This window comes from Ascaphus truei, chromosome 9 (assembly GCF_040206685.1).
Source record: "Ascaphus truei isolate aAscTru1 chromosome 9, aAscTru1.hap1, whole genome shotgun sequence".
Lineage (NCBI taxonomy): Eukaryota > Metazoa > Chordata > Amphibia > Anura > Ascaphidae > Ascaphus > Ascaphus truei.
Window position 1 is genome coordinate 15,521,502 of NC_134491.1, and position 27,721 is coordinate 15,549,222.

Below are 27,721 nucleotides of genomic sequence, written 5' to 3' on the forward strand. Positions count from 1 at the left end.
TTGAACTTGATGGATGCATGTCTTTTTCAACCTCATCTACTATGTAAGTGTAACCCTTCTCTGGTACCCCACCGACATGAGATTGGGGGGTACACTCCTTCTGGTCACTCTGAGTGGTCTTGGTGCTGTGACCTGCTGGTAAACAGGAGGGCTCAGTGCTCCGCATTGTTGTGGGCAGAACCCAGGACAGGGACAGGAGGTGGGGTGTGGGACAGGTTACCTTGCTCTCAGGTGCACAGCGCCTCCAGCCAGCAGGGATCGCCTGGGGTCTCCAGGGGAGAGACCCCCACTGACACTCCATTCTCCATACACAGGAACAGGGACACACACAGCAGCTTCTTTTCTGTGGATCTTTATTCAGCATAGGTGTGCAGACAGCATACAGCATGATATCACAGGCATGGTGTAATCTCTGCCTCTCTGCTCATGGCAGCTTGAATTCCCCCCCTCCTTACCCAGGTGGGGCCAGAGGGGGAGACCTCTTCTTAGCTCCTATCTCTCTCTCTCTCTCTCTCTCTAGGCTCCTGATCACTAACTGAATTTGGGAATATGTCTCAATTTGAATATCCTCAGGGAGTGTCTCTAGCTTTGAATCATTACAACTCAAAGCTGGATACCGATTGGCTCACACACACATCAGGGGGTGTTCCAACCCATATCCACCCTTTGGCCTCGTTCAGGGTGCCAGAGGCAGGCGTTGGAGGGCGGGCGTTCGGGAGGGCGTCAGTCTGCTGGGCGATGTGTGTTCATCCTCCCAGCAGACTTTTTCAGGAGTTGAAGAGGCGGGGAGGGGGCGGGCTACAGAGGGGGAGGGGGCGGGGCTACAGGCGGCAGGTTAGGGATCCAAGTTGCAGTCTTGAAATCATTCTCAAGAATGATTTCATTGGCTGCCGAGGTCCCAGTGACGCTGCTGCAGCTTCAAAAAACAACTTGGGTTGTTTATTGAAACTGTAGCCAGCGTCAACTCCGTACTTCGGAGACAGGGCAGCTGCTACCCTGACAACCAGTATTCAATTTGAATACATTGTGTCCCACGGCAGCTCGCACGGCAGAACGCCCTCCCTCCGAAGCCTGCACCCTGAATGAGGCCTGAACGAGGCCTTTGGATTAACACATTCAAATGTTGCTTAGGTCTGCCCCTGAATATTGCTACATACTCAGAGCTGAAATGCAAAACAGACCAACTGGAGGAATTAACCTTCCCACTGCCTGTTCTAACAGGACTGACAGAGGAAAGGCCCAGAAGAATACATAGCTGCCGAAGGCCAGGCTATATAAGTATGTAACTATGTAACTGTCACTCCTACACCCACACACCCCCCACTGTCACCCCTACACCCACACTCCCCCTCACTGTCACCCCTACACCCACACTCCCCCTCACTGTCACCCCTACACCCACACTCCCCCTCACTGTCACCCCTACACCCATACTCCCCCTCACTGTCACCCCTACACCCACATTCCCCCTCACTGTCGCCCCTACACACACACTCCCCCTTTGCCAGGGGGGCCTATAATGCTGTTAAAACAGCCCTGCCGATACCCACACTCCCCCTCACTGTCAATAACACCACAATCTCCTCAACACCTCAAACCTACTGTCTAGGGGTCATCTTTGAGCCTGATCTCCAGATCATTCCTCACATTCAGCCCTTCACCAAGTCCTGCCGCCTGCACCTACGAAATATCACCAGGATATGCCCTTTTTTCACTCATGATACAACTAAAATCCTAATCCACTCAATCATCCTGTCCCGCCTCGATCACTGCAACCATCTCCTAGTTGGCATTCCCCTTGTCCGCCTCTCCCAACTAAATCCGTTCAAAATGCTGCTGCCAGACTCAGACTCTACAGTACCTCCCTCACCGCTCCACTTCTGCTGGTCCACTACGCAAATCCCTACACTGGCTTCCCATATCCTCTAGAATTCAATGTAAACCCCTAGTAATGACTGACAAGGATCCCAGTTTTACACCTCAGCCCTCATCTCCAAATACATCCCTAAACGCCCCCTACGTTCTGCCCACAACATCCTCCATTCCTCCCACCTTATCACCTCCTCTCACTCCCGCCTCTAAGGCCGAGTCCCCGCTAGCGCTGAGCGGGCGGCGCTTGCGGCGGTTACTTACATATATAGATATATATATCACGCGGTGCGCGCGGCGCTGGTGCGCGGGCACACGCTCACCCGCGATCGGCGCTTAGGTAAACAAAAAACTATACTTACCCACGCGTTCAACTACCCGCAATGTCCCAATACCCCCCCCACCCCAGCGCGCGTACAGGCAGGACACCCGGCGGGGACTTAGCCTAAGACTTCTCCTGTGCTGCCCTCTCTCTTTGGAATTCCCTATCACACACCCTCAGACTCTCCCCCAGCTGAGTCTCCCACAAACTCCCATAAAACCTGTGGCGTAGCTAAACATGCTGGGGGCACCGGGCAAAATGTTGCACATTCGCAATCGGCATACTGGCTGCTAACGCGCATGTGTGATCGACACCTGCCGACAGCGCGAATGAGCGACCGCTGTTTGCGGAGTGGGCCACCAAGGGTACGGCTATAGCTACGCCCCTGATGAAAATTCACCTTTCAATAAGACTACTCGCCATATCTCTAACATCCAACTCCCCCCTCCAACCCCATTGGGTCCAATTTTAACCCTATATAACACCCCCCACCCCAAAACCTTAATGGATTCCACTGTCAGACTGGGCCATATCCCATCCTGAGCGCCACCTTACCCTACAATGAGTTTACCTTCTTACTTCAACATTGTCCCTCATTCCCTCTAGAAGATTGTAAGCTCTCAGGATTAGGGCCCTCATTACTTCTCTGTGTCTGTTTTTGTGCGTTTGTCCTCACCTGTATGTAACCATTTATGTAATATATATAACTCTGTACCACATTGTACCGCACTGTGGAGTATGTTGGCACTTCACAAATAAACGATGATAATAATAGTGTATTATTTTACAAAAAGTTCAAAATAATATTTTGCATAAATGACAGAAATATCTGACGGTATTATCTTATTCCCTTTCAGCGCGCACATTAATATGAGATATAGTGCAATATAATTCCCATCATGTTGTGATACAGCATACAGCAGCACACTGATTGCCCCATTCATCCCACAGACGTGTATGTAACACATGACAGTGTAACAGTAGCTGATAGACAGGGAGTGAGGATGCAGAAGTAGGTGTGTCTGTGCATGTCTTTACTGCATACTGCCCAATGGAAGGGATTAGCTGTGCAGAGTGGGTTGGGATGGTAGGAGAGGGGAGTGCTTAGAGCAGTGCCTGTGATCAGCTTGTCACTGACACACCAGAGACTTGGGAGAGGGAACAGCAGCACAGGCAGCAATTCCAGCAAGAGGTGCACAAAGGACCCTGCACATCCAGGCAGCAGACATGGCATCCAAGTGCCCCAAATGTGAGAAGACTGTGTATTTTGGTAAGCTGCATTTTCCTTCAGCCCTATACACAATGTATCTGCTGTTTCTCTAGCTCACTGATCCATGCACCTGATCCTATCCTCCAGCATCACTACCTCCCACACCCCCCTGCTTATTTATTACCATTCATTTGGGTTATGCTGAGATTTGAGGGTTTCATTCACATCTGGGCTGTGTCTCACAAGCACACAGCATCACCACAAGTCCCCATGAAGAGGACAATACATGAGACACCAAATGGATACCACGTTTAGATGCCACATTTGTAGAGCAGTGGTTACAGTAACTCTGACAGATAATAGTCTAGCCAAGAATATTTTGTTCACCCAAATCTAGAATCCCTGATTATCACCCATATTACCAACAGAATAGAAGTTTATATCGCCTCAATACTTAAGGAAATAGTGCTAGTTATTGTCATATGATTAATTATAATAATGTATTAGCATTATTATTTCATTGTTACATATCCACCATCTGTATGCACAGTCACTAATGACGAATATAGACAATATACAATACAGATTATTACACATAATATTGCTAGATGGTAATTAGCTGTAATAGAAAAATAATACGTTTGAAGTATAATAATTGTGTCTGTTTTCCCTGGGGGGGGGGGGGGGGGGGGGGGGGGGTTTCTGTACCTCTGTCTTTGTGCCTCAGATTTGCCAGTCTGTTACTTCGCTGGGCATTTATTTGTCGGGTGTGGCTACAGTATGCCTGGAATTTGTCACCTAAGGTTAAGATTTGAGATTTTGAAGATGTAACCTCATAAAAATCCTGGGGAATCTGATGTGTAAGAGGGGGATCCTACTGAAGCGTATGGGGACATGTAGTGTGTAAGAGGGTGATCTCAATTACAATATAAGGGTGCTGTTGATGCATATAAAATAATCCGATTGAGGTTTTATAGGTGTGTGTGTATGTGTGTGTGTGTGTATGTGTATGTGTGACCCCATTCAAATTCATTAGGGGCAATGGATATATGTAGGGTGGCTGATCCAATAAAGTCTCTGGGCACAATTGATAGATGCTGAAGCTTAATTGATACATTTGAAGTCTATAGGTAGTGGTGTGTATGATGTTGAGAGGTGACCTTCTTGTGAGGAAGGCGAGTTAGACAATATGGGGGTTAGATGCATCTTCCACTGATTCCTCTGCAGGTTGATTAGGATATTTGGGGCACATTGGTCTTTGGCTAGAGTGAGTGGCATTGTCTTGTCTAATGCAGGGATCTGGGGCCAGATCAGAAAATGGTTCAGAGTAGAAGGGCCACAAGATTCTAATAATGTCATGTTAGAAACATTTAAAAACGTAATTATAATACCTTTGCCAGCATGTATAACAGCTGTACCATATACATAACCTTAACTCAGGGGTTCTCAACTCCCCCCCCCCCCCACTTTGTAAGGTAAGGCAGGGGTGTTCTGCACCAGTCCTCAAGACCCCTCCCAACAGGACAGGTTTTCAGGATCTCTGCTTCAGCACAGGTGACTCAGCTTCTGATTGAGCCACCTGTACTGAAGCAGGAATATCCATAAAACCTGACCTGTTGGGAGGGGTCTTGAGGACTGGTGCTGAGCACCCCTGCCTTAACTTACAAGACCCTTCCCATACCGCCTGTTTAAAAGGCCCTGGTCTGTTGCTTTATCTCTTCAGTGGTGAAAAGTGCTATTATCTGGTTTTGGTTAGAGGTCCTAGAATCCTGACACATCCAAGTCCTGATTTCTGCGTGCACATTTTCCCACAGCACAGATGTTACATGTCCACATTCCCCTGATAATGAGGAATCCTCCTACACCTGGTAAAGCTGTCCAGGATGTTGACTTTTTGTGCAGGAGATCCTAGTGAAACATTGTTCTAATATAATCACAGAACTAAAGGCATTCCCTTTATAAATTTGGTGCTGATTTGTTCATTATTTGTAATACTAATTGAATTGATAAGGGGGGGGGGGCACTAAATTCCCAATTGCTTCACTTGATTTGCTTTTTCAATGTAATTAAACTGCATTTCTTTGAATATAGCAGCAACATAGGAATACATTTGTTTAAATAAAGACACGTTCTAGCACTGGGATACTCGTTATAACTCCATTCAAGTGAACAGGCGGTTATGGAGTTGCACCACTTAGCGAATATCACCCTAAATAAGTGGTGTTCAAACTCAGTCCTCGAACTCCCAACAGGTCAGGTATGAAGGCTATCCCTGCTTCAGCACAGGTGACTCAATCAGTGGCATTTTGATTGAACCCCCTGGGCTGCAACCGGGATATCCTTAAAACCTGACCTGTTGGTGGCCCTTGAAGACTGAGTTTGAGCACGGCTGCCCGGAAACCCTTTCTGTGGACGCTCTGCTTTGAGGCGATATGGATGCTGTGTAATGGTTTTAGCCATGAGGCATTGAAAACCAGAGCAATGAATTAACACAAGCCGATATATTAGTCCTGCATGGACAGTGAGATGGGGTTTAATACAGCGTCCTGCAGGGTGACGCCTTTTTAATGGACAGAGGAGAGTTCTCTGAAGCTTCTGTAGTTTGAGAACTACATCGGTGTTCTGAAAAAACACAGACAAACACACCTTTATTTTTTACATTGAAAATATGTTCAATGATAATATGAAGAAAACACATTTATGATGGAACGTTGGGTTAATTTTTCTTGGTTTAGGGCAGGGGTGCTCAACTCCAGTCCTCAAGCCACCCCAATAGGTCAGGTTTTCAGGATATCCCTGCTTCAGCACAGGTGGCTTCTGGGATACTGTGATACTTCTGGGATAGGGTAATTCTGGGATCTAAGTGAAATTGTATTCTCTGGCAATGTTGCTATGTACAAGCATTAAAGATCACACCTGCAACTTCACATGGTTCTGATTATGACATTTTGGTTCTGGACATATAAGTAGGTGCCAAACTGTGATGGTACTGAGTAGCACCACTCATTTTTCATTTACAATCTCAGATTACCGCTCCTTTTTATATTGAGACTCCTAGTTCCACTTTGTTTATTTAAAGAAACTTGATTTATTGTAGACAGCCTTCCTGATTTCTCAGCCTAACAATTGTGTACATCTTTATAAAATATGGTCAGAATAGCTATTTCTCAATGATCTGAGAATTTCGATTTTTCTTTAAAGTCAGACGCAGTACCACTACTTTTTAAGGCACTTGGACCATTGGGTATAAGCAGTACATACATTGAATTTCCCGATTGTTAACTCCCAATTTGCATAATAATATTATTTAGAATTCATGTGTGATAAGTCTGTATCTGTGATTTACCTGCCAGGTTGAATAAAATGTGGAATTCATCACCCATGAAGCCTGTGATGGCAGATACAATTATATATCTTCAAGAAAGGAAAGGTATACAGGGATATACCAAATAAGTAAACATGGGAAGAATGTTGATCCAAGGAGAAATCTGATTGTCATTATTGGAGTCAGGAAGGAATTTATTTTTTTTCTCCTTTTTTAGATGATATTTCACTGGGGTTTTTTGTTTTCCTTCCTCTGGATAAAAATACTGTAAACACATATATAGGATAAGTAACTATCGTCTAGCATAGGTTGAACTTGATGGACTCATCTACTATGTAACCCTTTATATTCCAATGTCTCAACACAAGTTGAGTTATTATTGGGTATGGAAGAGCCCGTTCCTCTTACAATGCGGTGTTCTACCCCTTTGGTGAACTCCGCACAATCGTTAGAAGAACTCCTCGTTATGGGTTCTCTTCCGGTGTCAGCCACTTTGGGTTGCAAAAGGATATTGACTAGTCTATATGTTCCCACTTGGCTTCCCAGAATTTTTCTGATCGCTGGCAGCCATATTGTTTAAGCCCAGGTCGCTGGGAACTTCGGGGCGCTGTAAACAAGAAAGTAATGATGCATTAGAAACATAAATGTGAATTGCACTTTTTTTTTTTTTTTAAGCTCACAGGAATTAATGAGTTAAACGCGAGCCTCCAAAAATGGGCCAAATAGACAGATTTCATCTTGGATATGAATCCGTCTCAATCCACATGCAGAGCATCAAGGATTGGATCATTCGAAAAGAAAGACTTTACAATTTAACAAGTGGAGTTGACACATTGTCTTCTCGGCATGTTGTGTGACCTACACAAGGTCATTTTATCAGTATGTAGCACAGCAACACTGTACCAGATAGCAAACTGCTTCATGCTGTGTATGGCAAAGCAAGAACAAAATAAATGTTGCTAAGGCTTTTGGATGGAGACTCGGTATGAAACGGGACAACAACGTGGAATTGAACCTTCTAATTTGTTTATCTCGCACACATTACAGCTGAAATGACTAATTGTTCTAGTTAGGCGTTCCTTTTGATTTTGGTCATATGTATATCCTACATTTATCTTCCTTAGCCCTAATCTCCTCAACCATCGGATTTATTTATTTTGCTACAAAAATACCTCTTGGTGCACGTGGAACGATAATGAAAAGATCAAAAACTCGCATTCCTAGGCATCTTCATGAAACTATTCAAGCTCACACACTTGTTCCCCCTCACACGTGCTTTGTGTCTTTTCACTAAATAGTTGTTATCCAAACCTCCTTGGCGAGGCATGATCTGCTGTCAGATTTGTTCGAGGTGGGTTTTTGAAGCCGGTGCTTTCTGCCAAGAGAAGTCATTGTGGAATTCACTGAGCTTCCATGGTAACAAGATCAGACTTATAAATCCTTGCTGATTTTATGAGCACCTCACTGGTTTGGAATCAGTCTCACTGATAAATGGAGTCTCGCTGATAAACCCCCCCACCCCCCCCCAAAAAAATCAACACTTTTCAATTAAAATGCAATTTTTTTGGTGCAGACCAAAATCCCACTGATTTGTTGGTTGCTGCAAGACCCAGTATTGTCAACCTAGCTCCATGTAATCCACAGCTTGGTTTGGTCCATATTGCCTGACTGGTAGTCATCCAACGTCTTCATACCTGTAGCAACTTGAAACTGGAAAAACAACACAATGGGAGAAGGAGCGGTTCAGGGAGTAAAGACACTGTCTGGCACTGAGTTGGAAGCAGGTGGAACCTGGTTCAATTCCTGGTGTCGGCTCCTTGTGACCTTGGGCAAGTCACTTTATCTCCCTGTGCCTCGGACACCAAAACATAGATTGTAAGTTCCATGGGGCAGGGACTGTCTCTGTAAAATTAGCAGCGCTATACAAGAACAAACTCTTATATTGTTAGAACTAGAATCGTGATGGAATCAAAACAGGTTGGTATTACTGAAGACCAGGGTCCATCAGCTGTAAATCTGTTTAAATTATCGTCCGGTCTTACATTGCTCTAATGGTGATATGTTGAACACATACAATGCCATCATTACAGTACAGCCTGTAGAAGGGTGGTCAATGAAGGTTGCATCGATGACCATCAGTTAGTGCATAAAGATATTGGGCGAGATTTACGTAGCCATGTTGACCCTTATGGCTGTAAGGTATTTTTATGGTTTAAAGCTACTTAGTATATATGGCCCATTATCTCTACCCAATCAATTGTTGGTTTCACTTTACAAACTCGGCTTCTTGGAATGAAGCAAATGCAAAGGATGAGATGGAAGAGCACAAAAATGTAAATATATTCGTTTCAAGAGACAGCTGGCAGGCAAATACCATCTGGATGATCTTTCTTATGTATATTTCATATGTCTGGAAAAAAAAAAACACTTGCAAAAACGCATGAATAACTGACCCAATAGAGAGATCATGCATTTGATAATAATAAACATATTTTTAGTCCATGCTAAGAGCTCACAAATCTCAAACGTTCTTCCGATATATCCTACGTGTAAAACAAGTGCAATCTCTAATAAAAGATGGGGCCCTTTCGTGACGAAAGGTTCGGCAACACACCAGGTCATTTCCGACAGGGCATTTGGAGTTCAGTTTGTATGAGTCTGTTGTCAGGGTAAATATATTTTCTTATGTACAGTCTGTAGTTGGTGAGGGTCTCTGTCCTTGACCTCAGGCACACAGTTTTATTTCAGTCTATTTTCCGTCTGAGGCTATGCTTGGGAATGACAGTATTTTTTTTATACTTTTAATACTGGCTTAAAATAGCACTCCAGGCTTCGACTGCTCAATACATTTGAGTGTGTGTGTGTGTGTGTGTGTGTGTGTGTTCCAGGCAATTTCTTGTGTGATGAACTACTTTTGAAAATCCCACTGTTTTTAAAGGTTCAGTCCCTCCTAGGACCAACGTGTATATCAGCGGTGGCCAACTCCAGTCCTCGAGCTACCAAAAGGTCAGGATATCCCTGCTTCAGCACAGGTGGCTCAATCAGTGGATCAGTCTTTGACTGAGCCACTGATTGAGCCACCTGTGCTGAAGCAGGGATATCCTGTAAACCTATCCTGTTGGTAGCTCTTGAGGACTGCAGTTGGCAAACCCTGGTGTATAATATCCCATTACATCTATGAGTATTTGACACCATTTTATAAAGTTAGTTTGTACACACGCTGAGCGGAGACTTGTGGTTCCCTCTTGCTGCTCTCTCTTTAGCTGATGCCAATGTTCAACAAGCGTTTGCACAGGCAAAGTCCCCTCCCCTCTTCCCCCGCCCTTGAACCTTATTGGTTCTCTGATATGGACAGTGTGTGATAACACTAGAGGAAATGCTTGGTCGATAAACCTTCCCCAATCAGAAGATAGGATTTTTTTCCCCATAAATTCCAAAGCCAACACATTTATGCTTTTAGCATGGTTACATTTACTTAAGGAACACCATTGGGTTGTTACATTCTTGGCAAAATGCTGTTATTGGTCAGCTACCAAGGGAATGCACCTTTTAAGTACATCTTCCTCACTACATGGACATTAATAAATCGTGGTTCCAAAACTAGTGGGTATATATCATTTTTCTTATAATTCCAACCATAAATGTAGTGCTTCACAAAATGGACATTAGAATACAGGGACATATAACAGAAAAAGTGCATCAAAAGAATAAAGCCATGGCACCCTAAGCAAAGAAAAATTAAATGATATATCTGGAGAAGAATAAATAATTCAGCTTTAAATAAAGAGATGGTAGAAAAAAAACATTTATTTCACTCCCCGTTATTTTTCCACCCCTATTCCTAATAATTTATCACTATATGGAGTTCCCGGTTGATCCCTAAACCAAAAATGTGTCAAAACCCAAAAGGTGCTAGAACTCTGTCCATTCACAAATGAAGCCTTAGTGGAGATAGTTGTGAACCTAACCGCGTACACAGCATCCAATAGGAAACCGTGTTGTCAAGTCCTGAAGATGTCACAGATTCCTATTGGCCCACGGGAGTGGGGCTGACCCAGCGGCCATATTCACTTCCCTAATTGCCAAAAAATAGGCATGAAATGTAATGGTCCATTTCTATTGAATCGTGTAACAGGAAATGCTGTGTTAACCAAATTTAGATTTTGTGGGATTTATTGACACAAGAAGACAAGCCATCTGTTGGACAAATGTAATGGCAGAAATGCCGCTCTGATGGTATTTAATCCTTATATGTTTATAGTGCATAATTGGGATTAATAAGGGGACAGTGAAATGTACAGTAGGTTAAAAAATATATTTTCAGGGAGAGGCACAAGAAACATTTAGCAATTAACTTCATCTGCTCTGTTTTGAGAGTGATGAATTTCATAATGGAATTGGCGTATTTATTTACTAACTGCTTTTATTTTTACTGCGTACATCCAGGGGGAAAAATATCGTCCCAAAGAGTAGATAATAAAGGTACATGATTGATCCAGAGGTGCATTCTTATAGACATGCTTTTGTTATATGTGAGACAGTGGATTTGTATTTGAATCCTTTTGACTTTGACTTTTTTTTTATGGTGTATTTTATTCTAGAAACCGCAAATAAATCCAAAAATAGAAAAACAATTGTTTCCTTTTGGCTCGGTCTCCACAACAATGATAAGACCCTTTTATTAGTACCATGACTATCTCAGTAACTGCGGGGGTCCAGAGAGATGAGCATCGCAAGGTTCAGCACCGGAGGACCTCCTGGCTCAAATTGTGCGTGAAAAAGGAAATGTATATTTCTCCCCAGAGATTACGGCTTTATACAAACAGTATCGCAACCTTCAAAGCCGGTCCTTCTTTCCTCGCAAGCAGCTCTTCTCAGCCTTTTATAACCCTTTGTTTGCCGGAGGGGTCACAGCCCCAGAGTGCAACCGCCTCTCCAGGATATCGTGATCATGTGACCGCAAACGTGAGGAGGGAGTCCTCTTCCTGCACTGGGCAGATCTCTCGGCGCTCCACAAGAGCGCAGAATGAGATCTCTCCCCCCCCTCCCCCTGTAGTAAACTGATCCACTACGTCGTCGGGCCCCTGGAGTGCCGGACTCCCATGACGTGATGGCTACGTCATACGGGAATGCAACGGGTTTATCTCCCAGCATGCAATGGGTTCTCCCTTAAACTCCAGGGAGATCAGCTGACCATCCCTTTGGTGACACCGTAGCATAGCTGCCCTAACCTGCCCATGACACGCCAAATATACTTACATTGGAATATACACACAAACGCACAGTTTTACAAGTTTAAGGAATGGTTTCTACAAAAGGATAGCATAAAATGCTTCCACTGCAGCCAGGGATTCTGGGTAATGACATGCAAATGAGCACTGACAATGCTCACAAAATGTATCACTTTTTGCTTCTTCTTTTCCATTTTAACATGGACCCCCCCTATAAGCTTATGCCTGCCGTATTACACAGCGTTGCAGCACAGCCTGGGTTAAAGAAGTGCAGATCCAGTAAACCTACTCACAGACAGCTGTTTCGACCTTTTGGGTCTCTTCAGCGTGAGGTTGGTTGCTGATTTGGCAATGTGAATTTCATGCCGGAGTATTAACAAACCCCAAAGGAAGAAAGGAATGAGTAGGAGGGGAACTTAGCAGGTGATCAGTCCAATAAGAAAAAGTATGAACAGAAGCAGCACTCGCTGTTCCTGAGAAGGGATCGTCCAGCCTCGGGGAATGTTTGCATTGGGATAATACCCTTAAAACAGCATTTTGAATCAGATTTAAAGGAAGGGAAGCAAGACACCTCACATTATATAAATACTGTAGGGTCGATTATTCAAAGTCTCCGAGCAGCAAATCCGGGACGATCCGTGGAGGAAAAAACAGCGGGGATTTTGTTTTGAAGGTTTGATTAATCTGCTGGCGACTCTGCAACAGGTTTTTACATCAGTTTTGCCGACTTCATATTCAAAAAACCCCCATAGAACGCAGAGAAACAGGGGTGCAGATGCCAGGAAGTTATGCTGGGTAAAGGAGAAAGACGCAGACTCAACTCAAAACACCTCCTTATAATCTACGCTTCATGTAATGCCGCCTCCTATAACATTCCTCAAATCATAAACTAACAAATATAGAGCAGTGGGGCTCAAATCAAGTATTTAAGCCCTCTTCCCCCCCCCCCCCCCCCCTTCCAACAGATCAGATTTTAAAGGATATCCTAGCTTCAGTATAGGTGGTTCAATCAGTCCCTGTTTCAGCACAGGTGGCTCAATCAAAGCCACCAGTGCTGAAGCTGGTGTAACTCATGGACCCCGGGGCAATCGCAGATCGGCCCCCCTACTCTGTACTAGGGTCTGGCTACATGACTGTATGTGGTGCATACCTGCTGGCAACAGGAGGGCCTGAGTCTCCCGCGATGGTATGGGTGATAGCAGGAACAGGTTTCTGGGGTGGATGCCTTTGTATTCATTCAGTGGTGCAGCGCCTCCATCTCTAGTAAGCCCCAGGAATGCAGGGTGGAATCCTTATAGAGAGTTCCCACACAGGGATGAGAGATTCCAGTCTCACACAGGTTAGTCTTTTTTTAAAAGCAGCAGGTCTTTATTCACAGCAGCAGTAATCGCAGGAGTAACAGCAGACAGGTACAGGGTGTCCACTCCACTCTGATCACTCTCCTTCAGGATGGTCTCTTCCCCTGCCACCACCCTGGATCAAGGGCACCCAGGGTGGGGCTAGCTCTTCCCTCACCCCCTAAGCAGGGTGAGAGGCATTGGTCCACCTCACTAACTATAATTCTAGCAGCTCTACTCAGAGGCTGCTCCTCTTCTTCTCCAACTGTCAACTAACTTACTCAGTCACACTGGACCAGCCAGTAGACAGTCACTCTCCAACACACAGGCTAGAACAACCACTAAATAGGAAGTGAACTGCTCTTTATGATCTCAGCAGGCACCGCCCCTGTGTCTCTTGCCTTGACACAGGGTCAGGTGACCTACCTCCACCACTCAGGGCAGTGCTTGAAGTGGGGGAAACCCATGATAACTCCTGGCAGCCTGCCCTTACAAGGGCTTATACCAGAAGGAGGAAAGAACTATAGCCCTATTTCTCACCAGGGCTACACTGGGATATCCTGAAAATGTGACCTCTTGGGGGAGTTTTTAGGACTGTAGTAGAGCTCCCCTGATCTAGAGCAAGGACCTTGATAGATGCGCAAAATGAAAATGACAGCTGGGGGCGATGGCGATTGGCGCCGCTGAAAAGGTTAATTATGCAGGCACCTTTTTATTAAGTAAACGGTCAGTTTGTGGTGTAGTTCCTATTCCTTTAGCAATCTTCTACCCTACATCAGCTACCGGCTGTAAGGTTACTGGAGTGTTGAGTAGAGATGGGTGTATTTTTGGGCCGGTTTTGGATCCGCAGGGGATTGTCCAGTTCCTATAGTCCGCGGATCGATCTCAAAAAGGGCGATTTGCACTTTGCGGATTTTTTATTTTTACCAATACACTCCGTGGATTCCTCAACCAGAGCCGCCGACCGGAGGAGAGCCGGGACAAGTGTCTCGGGCCTGGCAGCTGGACCCGACATCTCGTGGCCGCCAGGCCCCCGGGTCTCCCCCAGCCTTGGGCCTCTATACTCACTAACTGTGCCGTGCTGGGCCCCCTGACATTGGCGCGCCGAATTTAAGCTGGCCTCGGCTTCCAGTGTGCGCCGGCATGAGCGGCCCGTGTGCGCTGACGTCAGAAGCTCTGCATGGGACAGAGTGAGGGAGAGGCCCACAGCTGGGGGAAACTCGGGGCCCGGCGGCCACGAGACATCAGGCCCAACTGCTTTGTCCGGCCGCTGGGCCGCCTCAGCCACCAGGCCCGGCCAGAGGCCCGACACCTGAAGTCAGCCCCAAGGTAAGGGTTTATATGTGTTGAGCTTTTTTTATGTATTGGGGGAGAGAGGGGGGTTATATGTATTGTGGGGGGGGTTATATGTATTGTGGGGGGGTTATATGCATTGGGGAGGTTTTATATATATTGGGGAGGTTTTATATGTATTGGGGAGGTTATATATGTATTGAGGTTTTTTTTTTTAATGTATTAGGGGGAGGGGGGGTTGTATGTTTTGGAGGTTTTTTTATATGTATGGGGGGTGTTTATATGCATTGTTGTTGTTGTGTTTTTTTTTTTTAAATATGGATTTGGGGCTGTTTTATATGTATTGTTTTTTGTAATATGTATGTGGGAGTGTTTTTATATATTTGGTTGGCCTGAGGATTTTTTGGGTATGTATTTGGGAGGGGGTGGTGGTTTTTTTTTGGCATGTACTGTATTTTGTGGGGGGGGGGGGGGAGATTGTGTGAGGGCGGAGGGAATGAGTGTGAGAAGGGGGAATTGAGAGAGTGGGGTAATTGACAGTGGGGAGAGTGAGTAGCGAGGGGGTGAGGGAGGGATTGTGACGGGGGAGGGGTGCCATGTGAGTCTTAAAGGGGTCAACCCCATTAGGCACCCCCTTCCACCGTCTTGCAAGTGAGGGGTTAACCAGAAATGTACTTGCAATACATATGTTCCCCTGCTTCACAACCAAAAGGTACGTCCCTTGGTTATCCTATTCCCACATTTAGAGGGATTTCATGTATTTTTATTCCCCTGCCCCAGGGCAAACTGTCTTCTATGTGATAGAAAAGTATATGGGCACAATTATTGGTGTTTGTACACTGGGATCAAGCCGGGAGGGAAAGGGTTAATTGCATTTGCAGGTTTATGGCCCTTTGTCCCCTTTGCCGCCTTTTCAGGCTCCATTTTGCAGCTCGTCCATAGGCCGCCATTGAAGCCCCATGCAAGTCAATGGGAATTTCAGTGGTTTGGGCCCGATATCATAGAACACCTGCAGGTGGCGCCCGAGAGGAGGAGGGGTGGTTCCCCCATTGAAAGTGAATGGAGTAATGTATTTCAATGGGGATTCCTTGAAGTTGACCTCCGGAGACGAGCTGGCAACCAGCCAGACCGCAAAACCGCAAGAGCGGAAACAATGTCTTAAAAGAACTTTGATCAGGTCTCTGTCAAGTTCACGTCCAATTGACGTGGGAACTTTTGTTCTAGGGCACCCAGAAATAAAATTAATTTTGCCCCTAGGAACCCCCTCACTCGACCCCAACCGGGTCTGACAGTTAATGGTGGCGAGAAAGGGTCGCGCCGGCCACGAGGGTCGCACCATTGTCCGCAATGGCAGAGAAAGCCGCGTGGCTTTCAAACACTAAGTCCAAAACAGTGTAAATTGAAAATCCATAACTCCGGTTCCGTGGGGACCAGAGGGCTGGTATTTGGCCAGGATGTAGTCACTGCTCCGGCATGACTGCATGGCAATTTCCAGCCCTCTCCCTTCAACCGAACGGAGTAGGGTTAACTGTGAAAAAGTTTGTGTGTCCCATTGACTTCAATGGTAGCGGAGGTCCCATTGAATCCTATGGCGGCGCCGGCCCATGCATTTTAATGGAGGAAAGCCGCGTGGCTTTGAAACGGCCAAGTCCAAAAGTGTGTAAAGTGGAAACCCATATCTCCGGTTCTATGAGTACCAGAGGGCTGGGATTCGGGTAGCATGTAGTCACTGCTCCGGCATGACTGCATGGCAATTTTCGGACCTCTCCGATCAACCAGACGGAGTATGGGTAAATGTGAAAAAGGTGGTTTTCCCATTGACTTCAATGGCGGAGTTGCTCCATTAAAAGCCTATAGAGGCGGAGCCGATTGATTTCGATGGAAGAGTGAAATGCAGTGATTTCTTTTAGCATAGCGGAGAATCCTGCATTAAAGTTAATAGGGGATTTTAACTTGGTTTTGGTATCTCTGGTTCTGGGGGTCGTGGAGGGCTGATATTTGGCCACTATGGCAAGGGTCCTCCGGCATGAGGACCTGGCAAATTTCAGCCCACTCAGACCCACAGAACGGATTATTTTAATATAAATATAATTGTGGAAATGTACTACGTTTTGGGTCTAGGGTAAAGCCCGGGAAAGCTAGAGGCCCATATGGTATGTTAATGCTCAGGGGGCGACAAGAGGTCTACAATAAACCCCCTGATCAAAGGCTCCCCCACCCTGCTTGTGTATGCTAGGACAAAGAAGAGCAGGACCTGGGTACTTGGGTAAAGTGTTGTGTTTCACACCTTGAGACAAAGGTTTTCTGTGAAGGGACCCAAAAGGCAGACTGGGCGAAGCCAGGCTTTTGGGAGGGGGCCTAGGGAAATGAGCCCCTGATTAGAATAATGCCCACCCCTGTGGGCCGGTATTACCTTGCTTCTCACATGAGGTGGCAAGGGGTAATTGGGTGGAGGTAATTGATAACCAATGCCTGGCACCCAATGTTAAGGAATAGGGCTGAAACCCCATATAAACGAGTGTAAGCCCTATGCCCAGTGTCTTCGTTTTGTATCCTGTATCGTGAATGAATTGATAAACAATGGAGGAAAGAACCCCAGTAGAGCACTCATACACTGTGTTGAGATGATGGTGTAAATTTAAAACTAAACTTTATTAGAAACATAGTAAAACAATGGGGATTAAAATAGGATTAAACTCTGTATCACTACGCTTAATTACCTAAGGGATATGATAGTCCCCAGGTAGGTAGTCATTATTGAAGTGTTGCTTGAGTACACTAGCTCCCAGCCACCTTAATTAGGGAAGCCTGGGGGAAAGCTAGATTGAGGGATTACAAATACTATTCTTATATGGAATGCCAATTATATACTTGTAGTGCATTGGTGCAATAGTATTGAAATGACACTGCTAATGGTGGGTTGATTGCACAGCCTGTAGTTAGCAATAGAGTCATTTAAATCTTGATAAGATAATGCACCTATGTTGCCTTAGGGTTAAATGAACTGTGTAAATTACTGCCCCAAGGATACGCAACAGCTATAGCTCTAGGTCATATTGTTAAGACCTCTAACTCTAGCTGATATTGCACAGTGTAGTTATAATAAAGTGTGCTGCACTTCTAACACCTGTTGCTAACTGCAGTAGGTGATAGATTAAATAAAGCACCGTATAGACAAATGGTGGCAGTTGCTATATAATCTGCCCCAGACCTGAGGGGTGTGCTATTTATCCATAAAAGATTGTGAACTGACTTAATCAGTAGATTGAAATAAACATAATCTCTGATAAAGAGCACCATGTTATACTGATTGCGATACCTGGAAATCCCTGTGTGGGAGTTACTGTGCAGAGTAGTTGGTGTATAAGTGTAAAAACAATTCAGCTCAGCAAGTGTAGAACAGGAACAGTACCTTAACAGCCCTGATTAGAGCTACTCGTGCTGTTGCTCACCACCATTAACTGTTACAGCAGAGGAGCTCTAAAAAATATTTGAAATTAAATATTCTAATCCACGGTACAGGCCAAATTGCTCCATCTTTATCCATCTCCCCCATTGTGTCACACCTGCGGTTAGGACAGGGGTTCTCGATTCAGGTTTTCAGGATATCCCTGCTTCAGCACAGGTGGTTCAGTTGAAGACTGAGCCTCTGATTGAGCCACTTGTGCTGAAGCAGGGATATCCTGAATCCCAAACAGATAGAGGGTCTTGAGGACTGCAGTTGAGGCCCCCGGGGTTAGGAACCCTTGTGGGCACAGGCTGTGTATGTTGCTTTCCCGCTTACAGAAAGAGGATTACAGTTTTGAAACATGAACACGTGTTAAACCAGTTTTTTAAATCATGGGCTGAGAAATGCAGCTGCCAGTCTTAATGTAGAGTTGATATCGGATCTTGGGCACTGTATCGGTATTTGCACTAAGCCACACGATAAGTGAGGACACACATGGTTATAGAATTTCAGGATGCAATTTATCAAAGTCTCCCAGCTGAATATGTGGGATATTACAGCTGAAGTTTTATTCAATAGGGGCATACAAAAGCTGCGGCACTGTGCTGGATTACTAGTGTAGCCCTCTTCCCCCTAGGGTAAGGAGTCTACGGGTGCTGACTTCACCTGTTGGCTCGCAGAGAGCCCAAACCTCTGCCACGGGGAGCTTGTGTTAATACAACAATACAACTTAGTACGGCGCCTCCACCTGGGAGGGATCCCAACGTAGTGGGAGTGGCCCCTCACAGGAACCACAACACTGATATACACTCACAGTATGTGATAAGAATAACCTTTTACTGCAGAACATATCATAAAAAGTGATAACCGGATAATAATTCTACTGGTTATAGCTACCCCATCGCCTCGCAGGGCCTTATCCCACCACCGTGTAACCCACACCATGTCCACTGTACCGGAGGGGCCCTCGGGCACTCAACCACCCGGGTGTCCACAAGGATAACAACCCCACCTTTATATGTGATCAGCGCTGGCACTATGGTGTATGTACTCTGTTGGTGCACTTAGGATATAGGTACCTGCCGGGTGCTGGAGCACCCGGGCACGCCGACTGAGGAAACAATGGGATCCGCCGATCCAGCGATGTCCTCTGCGATGATGTCCGCCTCCACGTGGGGTGATATCCCGCAGAATGATCCCACACGCAGATAGTCTCTCTCTCTCCTCTCTCTCGTGTGATCTGGTCCCAGACCACCATTCTCCAGTGCTGCACAACGTTGCAGCTGTGTCTCTGGCATGCACAGCTAATGGGGCAGTGTCCCTACCTAGGTGACATGCTGTGCTCACCACAAACAAGACGAGACCCCGGTACTGAGATGGGAGTAGTAACAAACACCAGCCACAGGCACGGGGGCCACGTCCGGAGTGTAGGTTTGCCTTGACAGCTGGGTCCGGGATATAGAGATCAGAGTAGTCTTTATACTTGTCGAGTTCAACGTAGGAGATATCCGGAGCGTAGAAGGTACTTTTGCCGATGTCAGGGTTGGAGAGTGGAGAGTGGTCAAGGTGCAATGCTGAGTTCAGGATTAGAGAGGAGCGAGGAGTCAGAGGTAGCCAAGATCAGGAGCCAGAGGTCGGAGTAGTCAAAGCAAGCAGAAGATCAAAACTGGAACAAAGCAACAGGAAAGGAACAAGGCAGGACAGCAAGGGTAAACACAGAGTAACATATATCTATGCTCAGCCAAGGTGCCTAAGACATTGGTGAGCATATATAGGCTGGATCAGCCAGCCCCCATGGGGGGGGGAGTGGGGGCGTGGCCTCCGCGGTAGCTGTGATAGGTCCAGGGCTGAACGAGCAGGTGTAGCTGTTTGTGCAGCTAAAGAATCTTGACACGGAGCTTGAAAGCGTGGCGCACATGTCACGTGCGAGCTCCGCGCGCAGTCAGTGCGCGTCACAATCTGGGGGCGGAGCCTGAGTCCGCAGCGTCGGATGACGCCATTTTGGCACGCGTGCATGTTGCGCGTGTCTGGTAAGGAATGTGGTCCATAGGCACCCTGCGCGTGCGCGGTGGTGCTCGAGACGATGCGCGGAGCGGCTGTACTTCGGTAATCCTTACACTAGGGGCCTGTCCCTATCGCTGCTTCACTCTCACCAGGGGAGTCGGGGCCTAGGGGGGATGTCTGGCCTAGTGCAGGAGTCACAGACCCTGCACACCTACACCCTCCCTTGCCTGTGTCCCAGCTCTGGCTGCACCTCCTCTCTGAGCACACTGAAACCTCTTCCTTGCTGCCTGTGATCCTCGCAGCCCTATTGGCCGATTTGCGCCATGTGATCTGCATGCCCCTATGCCTACTGGGAGTTGTAGTCCCTTGCGGAGCCTTCCCCTATTGCCGCCGCCGCGTGCGCCTAGGGTACTGCACATGTGCGAAACTGTAATGGCCACCACTGAGTCTTCTGTGCATGTGCGAGCCTCTGCGCGTGTGTGCGTCCACACAAGATGGCGGAGCCCTGCTGAGGGAGCCACCAACGAGCCGTCGCCAGCTGCACCAACCCGCAACAGCGGAGGTAAGGGTGGTGGGGAGGTGAAACGGAGTACCGGGGAGCCATGGGGGACCTGGCTACACCAGGAACAGAATGGGAGAGTGTTTAAGGCATCACTGGCGCAGGAGGTTTAAAACATATTGTTTTCTTAAAGAAAGAGATGTAAGGTTTGGAGACCCCAATGTGAAAGCCTCAGATCTGCCAGACCTGGGCGACTGAATTTATTAGAGCAGTGAGTCCCAACCCACGCTTTGCAAAGCTTTAGTCGGGTGTCTCCAATGGGTTTCATCCAAGAAGACGTCTGTCATGGCGGATCCCAGGCAGTATAGTGGCTTCCTGATCCGCGCGGGGGCCTGCACGCTTGGAAGACTCCGAACTGCACCTCCAGCCTGGGTGGTATAGCTTTCAATTATTATCGTGGAAGTTTCCCAAGTCGCGCCTAGGGCCGGCTGGCAGTTTGGCGGGGCTCGGTGCCGAGGGAGAGCGCCCGGCCTCTTTACCTTCTCCTGCTCCTCATCTCCGACATCTCCTCCAGCGACGTCACATTGTCCATGTCATGAGGAGAAGATGCTGGAAGTTGAGGAGTAGGAGGAGATGCTGGAGCTTACAGAGGCCCCGCACTTTCCCCCCCGGCAACCAGTTTAAATGTTGTGGGGCAGAGCACAGGGCCACTGGACGCGCGGGGCTCGGTGCGACTGTACTGATGAAACCGCCATCAAGCCGGCCCTGTCGCACTCCCACAATGCCTTGCGTCCGTTGCTGTAATAGTCTGGGGAGTAGTCCTGGCAATAAGATTTATTAACTTGGGGTTTGTTGAACAAATCTTTTCTAGCCGCGGGGTTCATACTGTATAGAAGGTTGGGAAACGCTGTAATAGAGGATACTGCCCCATATAAAGCAGCTGCATTTTGTTCTTTAATAAATCTGGTGCTGTTTTTATGTACCAGTTTTGCTGCCTGGAGACTTTAATACAGGGGTACACAACTTGGTCCTCAAGGGCCATCCACAGGCCAGGTTTTATGGATATCCCTGCTTCAGCACAGGTGGCTCAATCAGTCTTTGACTGAGACACTGATTGAGCCACCTCTGCTGAAGCAGGGATATCCATAAAACCTGGCTTGTTGGTGGGCCAGGCTCGGTGCAAAAAAAAAAAACAGCACAAGATTTCCCAAAGATACGAAGTCACATTGAAAGTTAGGGCATTTTTCCTTGCGGAGGGCAAGGCATAAACCTGCCCCGTATAGAATAGCCATTCTGCCCGTCACGGTACATCCAGCCGTTACGGGTAATTTAGCTTTCCAGACACACCCAGGGCACTGTACGTACATTCAGCTCCCCTCCGAGCTCTCAGTGTAGACACCGCCTTGCATTGGAGTTGAAACATTCAATGGAATTGTTGACGTCATGTAGAACACTTTTTACCAGGATGAAGACAGGCCGGGTTATTTGGAGTAGAAATAAATGATTCACTCGCCGGCAGCAAGGGTTCCTGCATGTAACAAGAACAAGCATCTCGGGAATTATTAACTAACGCAGGAGCGCTCAACTCCCGTCCTCAAGACCCCCCACCCAACAGGTCAGGTTTTAAGGATATCCGTGCTTCAGTCTTTGATTGAGCCGCCAATGCTAAAGCAGAGACTGATTGGGCCACCTGTGCTGATGCAGGGATTTCCTGAAAACCTGACCTGTTGGCGGCCCTTGAGGACTGGAGTTGGCTACCCTTGATCTATAATGTAGCACCTATATATTCATCAGTGCTGGCAGCTGAAAAAGAGAGTCAAGGGGTGCTCCAATCTTGAGACAACCAAGGCAGTGCGCCTTTTGCTTCTTTGTTCTACGTGTATGTGGCAGCTGAAAGACCAGATATGTAAGGGTAAATATCTGTGACCCAACAAGCTCGGGAACCGCTGAACAATTCCAGGCACGGACGCAGACTGGGGAAGGGTGACTGAAGGGTTGTATAGAAGTGGGGGGCCATGGGGACCTCCCAGTACAATTCATCACCCCACCAGACCGTTGCAGGGAGTCCTGAGGATGTGATTGAGGGGGGCTGTAGCAAAATGGAGGCCAAAGAGCTTCCCAATACAACTCGTTATCACAGGAGACCCTGAGGGGAAGATTAAGGGTGTTAGTCCAGGGGGGTTGTACCGACGTGGGGGGACGGTTTAGAGATAGTAGTCCATTATCACAGGAGCTCCCAAGTTGAAGATTGAGGGGGCTTGTACCGAGGTGAGTTGGTTAGAGTGGCCGTGTATACTAACCCTGGTTGCATATGTAAGTCACGTGCTCACGTGTGCGCTGTTTGCGACAGATGGTATATGGGGAGGGATTGAGGGGAGATATTGTTCATTTGAGGGACCTTTGCGGAGGTGAAGAGTGGGCCAGCTAGAGAGCTGTGTATTAACCCTTGTCCCATATGCACGTCATCATTGCATGGCAGAGCTCTTAGGGGATACATTTGCACAAGTATCCTGCCTGTAAAATGAGGATGAAAAACATTTTTAAAGCAAAAACTCAATTTTCTTTTGATGCAATTTTTTTTTAGTTTGATAAAACTGGGGCAGTTGTGTAACACTGGGGTTTTGCCCCAACGGTCCAGCTGGAATTCTTCAGTAAATAAACGCCTAGTATCTGTGCGGTTCCTGGAGAAGTTTAGGTGTGTTACAGGTTGTGATGCCTTTTTAATGGACCTCTTTATAGATATAGTTCATATACAAGCTTCCTAGGAGCAAATTAAGTCAATATCAGTCCTAATGGCAGCAAAAGCTTTAACAGTCACAGATCGATCTGACAGCCAATTCCAGTGTGAATAGGGGAAGGAGATTGAGCTTGTTCTGTTGCTTGAAGGGTGTCAAAATATTGGGGAGAATAAAGTGGCCTCTTGTACAATATATATATATATATATATATTTAAAGTAACAATCTCCCCTAACGAATCCCACTTTTTGTTTTCTTTAACAGGATTGGAATCGGTTGGCCCTCCAGAGCTGAACCCCGCTATTTTCAGCTCTATGGAGGTCCCCCAAAGATAGTTATCAGTAAAGCTACCTAAAATTCTTCATTTTTTTTTTTTTTAAAGGTGATTGAAATGGTTGTCTAATAGGAAGCCGCCACCGATGATGTGGCGTCTTTCGATTGGCCTATGATTTTCTTTCCTTTGGTGGGAGAGAGAAACCAGTAACTTCACTGGGAAGTATCTCTAGATCTGTGGGTAGTATCTCTAGTATCTCTAGATCTGTGGGTCCTGGAGCTGAAAATAGAAGTGGGGTCAAATATTTTGGGTAATTGCCGTATTATCTACTTTATATTTTGGAAAGCTGTTTGTCTGTTCGCTGCATTTGGACACCTCTTATGATATTGGAACCACCGTTTGAATGATGGTTCCTGAGATCAATGAGCCGTTTTTTGTCTGTTTGGATACAATTGGACGCCATTTTGAATCAAGATGGCAGACTGAACGTTTCAAAACTGCTCTGATTTTACCCAAATTCCCCAGGATTGGAAGTAGCTGGACCACCGGCTTTATTGTATATATGCTCCAGAGCGGTAACTGGAAATAATGTGTATGATTTGTGCCTAATGCGGAAAAAAACGAAAGTATAGTTTACCCAACTGCAATAGAATAAAAATACATACCTTTTTTTTTCCATGAAGAAACTAAACAAATGTAAAAAAAATGAATTATCCATTTATAAATCTCAGAATTTTGGGGTTTCTTGGAATTCCTGAGCAATTCAGCTATCAAAATATGTTCCAGGTTTACTCTTGTTTATCTTTTACAAGCAAAACCCCCACTGTAGTGGAAAATGATTCCAGAGGAGATAGCCCTAATGTTGCCTCCTCCAAATCCAATTAACTTAAGTTATTTCCAGAATGTTGTTCATTGTTCCTAAATCAAATAGATCCTCAGTACTCGGCAGGATAAAGCACTGTGTACACAGCTCTGTGTAATTTGGCTTCCTTAGATTGGATGACAAGGTGCAATCCCACGCAGCCAGTTAAAAACCTTTTGTAAACAATGTAACAATGGGATGGGCTTTCTTACACTAATCGAATCCTTTGGCTGTTTCTTTGGAATACGTAATTATAAATGGTATTTCTTAGGGGCCTCTAAATAATGGAGTGGATTTGTATTTACTCAAGGGTTGGCCAACTGCAGTCCTCAAGGGCCACCAACAGGTCAGGTTTTCAGGATATCCCTACTTCAGCACAGGTGACTCAATCAGTCCCTGCTACAGCATGGGTGGCTCAATTGGAGGCTCAGTCTCCGACTGAGCCACCTGTGCTGAAGCAGGGATATCCTGAAAACCTGACCTGTTGGTGGCCCTTGAGGACTGCAGTTGGCCACCCCCAATGTCCCCATATCTCAACCTCTGCTTATCAAAGAGCCAATAAATATAAGGGGAGGGGGAGTGATTTTTGTTTTTTTAACACACAGCGACATCGTAGGTAATTAAACACCTAAATCTCAGCTCATCATCATGTTTACAAATTAACTCTAAAAAAGTGGTTTAAAAAAATAATCGGTCAGATTTTTATTAAAAAAAAAAAAGAAAAGATGTCATTCACCCAGATATAACTTGTAACTTTTTTGTAGTTTATTTTGAACCAGAATTGCCACACTTTTGCCTAGATACACACACCCCAGAGTGTACTAACTCTGACATTGTGTCAACATTGTTATGCTAAAAAGTACAACCCTTAAGTGTGTGGCATATATAACGGTCGTTATGTGACATCGTATCTGTGACACATAGTTGGTCTGAAACGACTTTGACACGTTTGGTTGCGTTGTGTATCTGGTCGATGCAGTTTAAAGTAAAATGGTGATGTGGATTTTTATTTTACAACTATCATAAAACATATTAAACTGATAATTTACATTGACAAACAGCAATGCCGTGAAAATAATACTTTTTGTTAATGTGTATAATGATGAATGAACCATCCATGCTGCGTCAAAAATAATTGTTGATGCAGCAACTTAATCGCTTCTAATTCTGCGCTAACAATATAATCATTTTATAAGATTTATGACCGTTTGCTTGGCGGATGATTTTGACCCAGGTTCAACTATTTTTTTGGGGCGTCCAGATACAATTCTTTTTTTAGTGCAGTACATAGTATTTAAACCTGTCATGCACATCACACTTGTTTGCGCCTATAGATCTGACAAAAATGTTTTTTTTGACACTTAACGGAGCAATCCAATGAATTTTGTTTTTTTAACATGTTTTGACCCCAAATTGAAGCAGGGTGTCTCCGGAGCAGAACCCCATTCATTTCAGCTCTGGGAACCCCTGTTTCTGAAGATACTTCCGTAGTTGGTGCTGGTAGCCTCTCCAGCTGGCACAGAAAGAGACAGACAGGCTCCAGGGCGCACACAAACTGATCCTGACCACTTGCTTGATCAAACAAAATGAAAAATTGTGGTCCCAATATAGAAAAAAGTGAAAAATCTTTATTGCAGCATACAAAAGTGACAGTATCAAACCTCCCGTGCGTTTCAACCAATGACTGGTCTTTATCAAGGAGTGGAGCACACAGGGAGCTGTGAGAGGTAGTTTCCCCATTGCCAGACCCACCGTGAGAGCTCTGAATGGAACATATGCAGAGCATTGTGAGGTTGGTTTTTCCCTTTGCCTGACCCACTGTGGGAGCTTTGTGTTTGATACATCTAGCAGTGAGAAGTGATTTCCCCACTGCCTGAACCTGTGAGTACATTTCATGCTTTCTGCATCATTGCACTGTTTCTTTGTGAGGGAGGAGGATACTAGAGGGTTTCAACGGAGGATATAGAGGACTTATACTGCCCCCCTTTTCTCTGGCCCACCTCCTCCCCTTGGATGTCGCCTATTTGATTATGCTCCCCATGTACTCTCCCCCCTTCTGATTCACACTGATCACACAGATCCTGTTCCATTACATCTAACCTGGAGCGCATGGCAGATTTCTACATTGTGAGCCTCTCCTGCTGGGTCTGAAAGTTTCAAGCTCCCGCATCACACCAGCCAATAAGAAGCTGAACCCGATGACATCGCGGCTTCCTATTGGCCCGCAGAGTGCGGAAGCTTGGAGACGCCGCCACTACATGATCCCTGCTAGCTGAACCAAGTGGCTGCCGGCACCTACTATGGAGGTAAGTATTTACGGAAACGGGGGGTCCACAAAGCTGAAATTAATGGGGTTCAGCTCCGGAGACCCCTTGCTTCAATCTTGGATTTAAAAAAAAGTAAAGCAGATAAAGATTGGATTGCCGTATTGCCTTGCGTCAATTTAACACCCAAAATTTCATTTGCGACGCTTTGTCCCTATTTTCAAGACAAATATGTATAATTGAAGTAATTGACCCTACTGCGTTAGATATCTGCACAGCACCACATTCCCCTGACCTTTCCGGCTTCCCGCATCACGTTTATATCACAGTTTGCACATGCTTTGGGATAAGTATGTGTATTTTCACACACAATAGGGTATTGAAATCCACGCCTCGCTCCATAAACACAAGCCCAGCCTGATGAAGGCCAAGAGTGTTTATTTCCTGCCAGCCATTCTTGAAGGGTAATCTTCCAGCTTTCTGCTTCCTCTGTTTATTATTGTGTGTGCATCTGTCAGCATCAGAAATATACTGACGGATTTCAACAAGACAGGCCAAACCCAGTGTGGGAGAGAGCAATTTCTTGGCCATTATATTATAATGTAACAGTGAGAAGCTGAAATCTTTAGTTCTTCATTTTGGAGAAATATTCATCTAAGCAGATATAGGCCTATTTTATTTTGCCTTGGAAACCCATCGGGCAGAAAATGGGGTAAACAAAGGGGGCTCAACCCCAGTCCTCAAGACCCCCCAACAGGTCAGGTTGTAAGGGTATCCCAGCTTCAGCACATTTGGCTCAATCACTGGCTCAGTCAAAGACTGAGCCACTTGTGCTGAAGCGGAGAGCCTCTGAGCCACCTGTGCTGAAGCTGGGATAGCCTTAAAACTTGACCTTTTGGGGGGTCTTGAGGACTGGAGTTAAGCCCCCCTTGGTTAAACGATTGGTTTCTAAAAATCAATATTACTGCTTTACAACCCAACCCTAATCAAAGCAGGTGTGCTTTTTCAAAATCGTTTATCTGCTCCCTATAACTCCTCCCATAACGG

General features: G+C 45.9%; 1 protein-coding gene across 1 annotated transcript in view; it reads left to right on the forward strand.

Annotated features, from left to right (window-relative positions):
• Nucleotides 1-3,288: 3,288 nt before the first annotated feature.
• Nucleotides 3,289-27,721, forward strand: part of LOC142502460 (cysteine-rich protein 2-like) — a 76,533-nt gene continuing 52,100 nt past the window's right edge. The window contains exon 1 of the mRNA XM_075613471.1: nt 3,289-3,461. Coding sequence (XP_075469586.1) covers nt 3,419-3,461 — 43 coding nt within the window. The 5' untranslated portion in view covers nt 3,289-3,418. The remainder of the gene's footprint in view (nt 3,462-27,721) is intronic.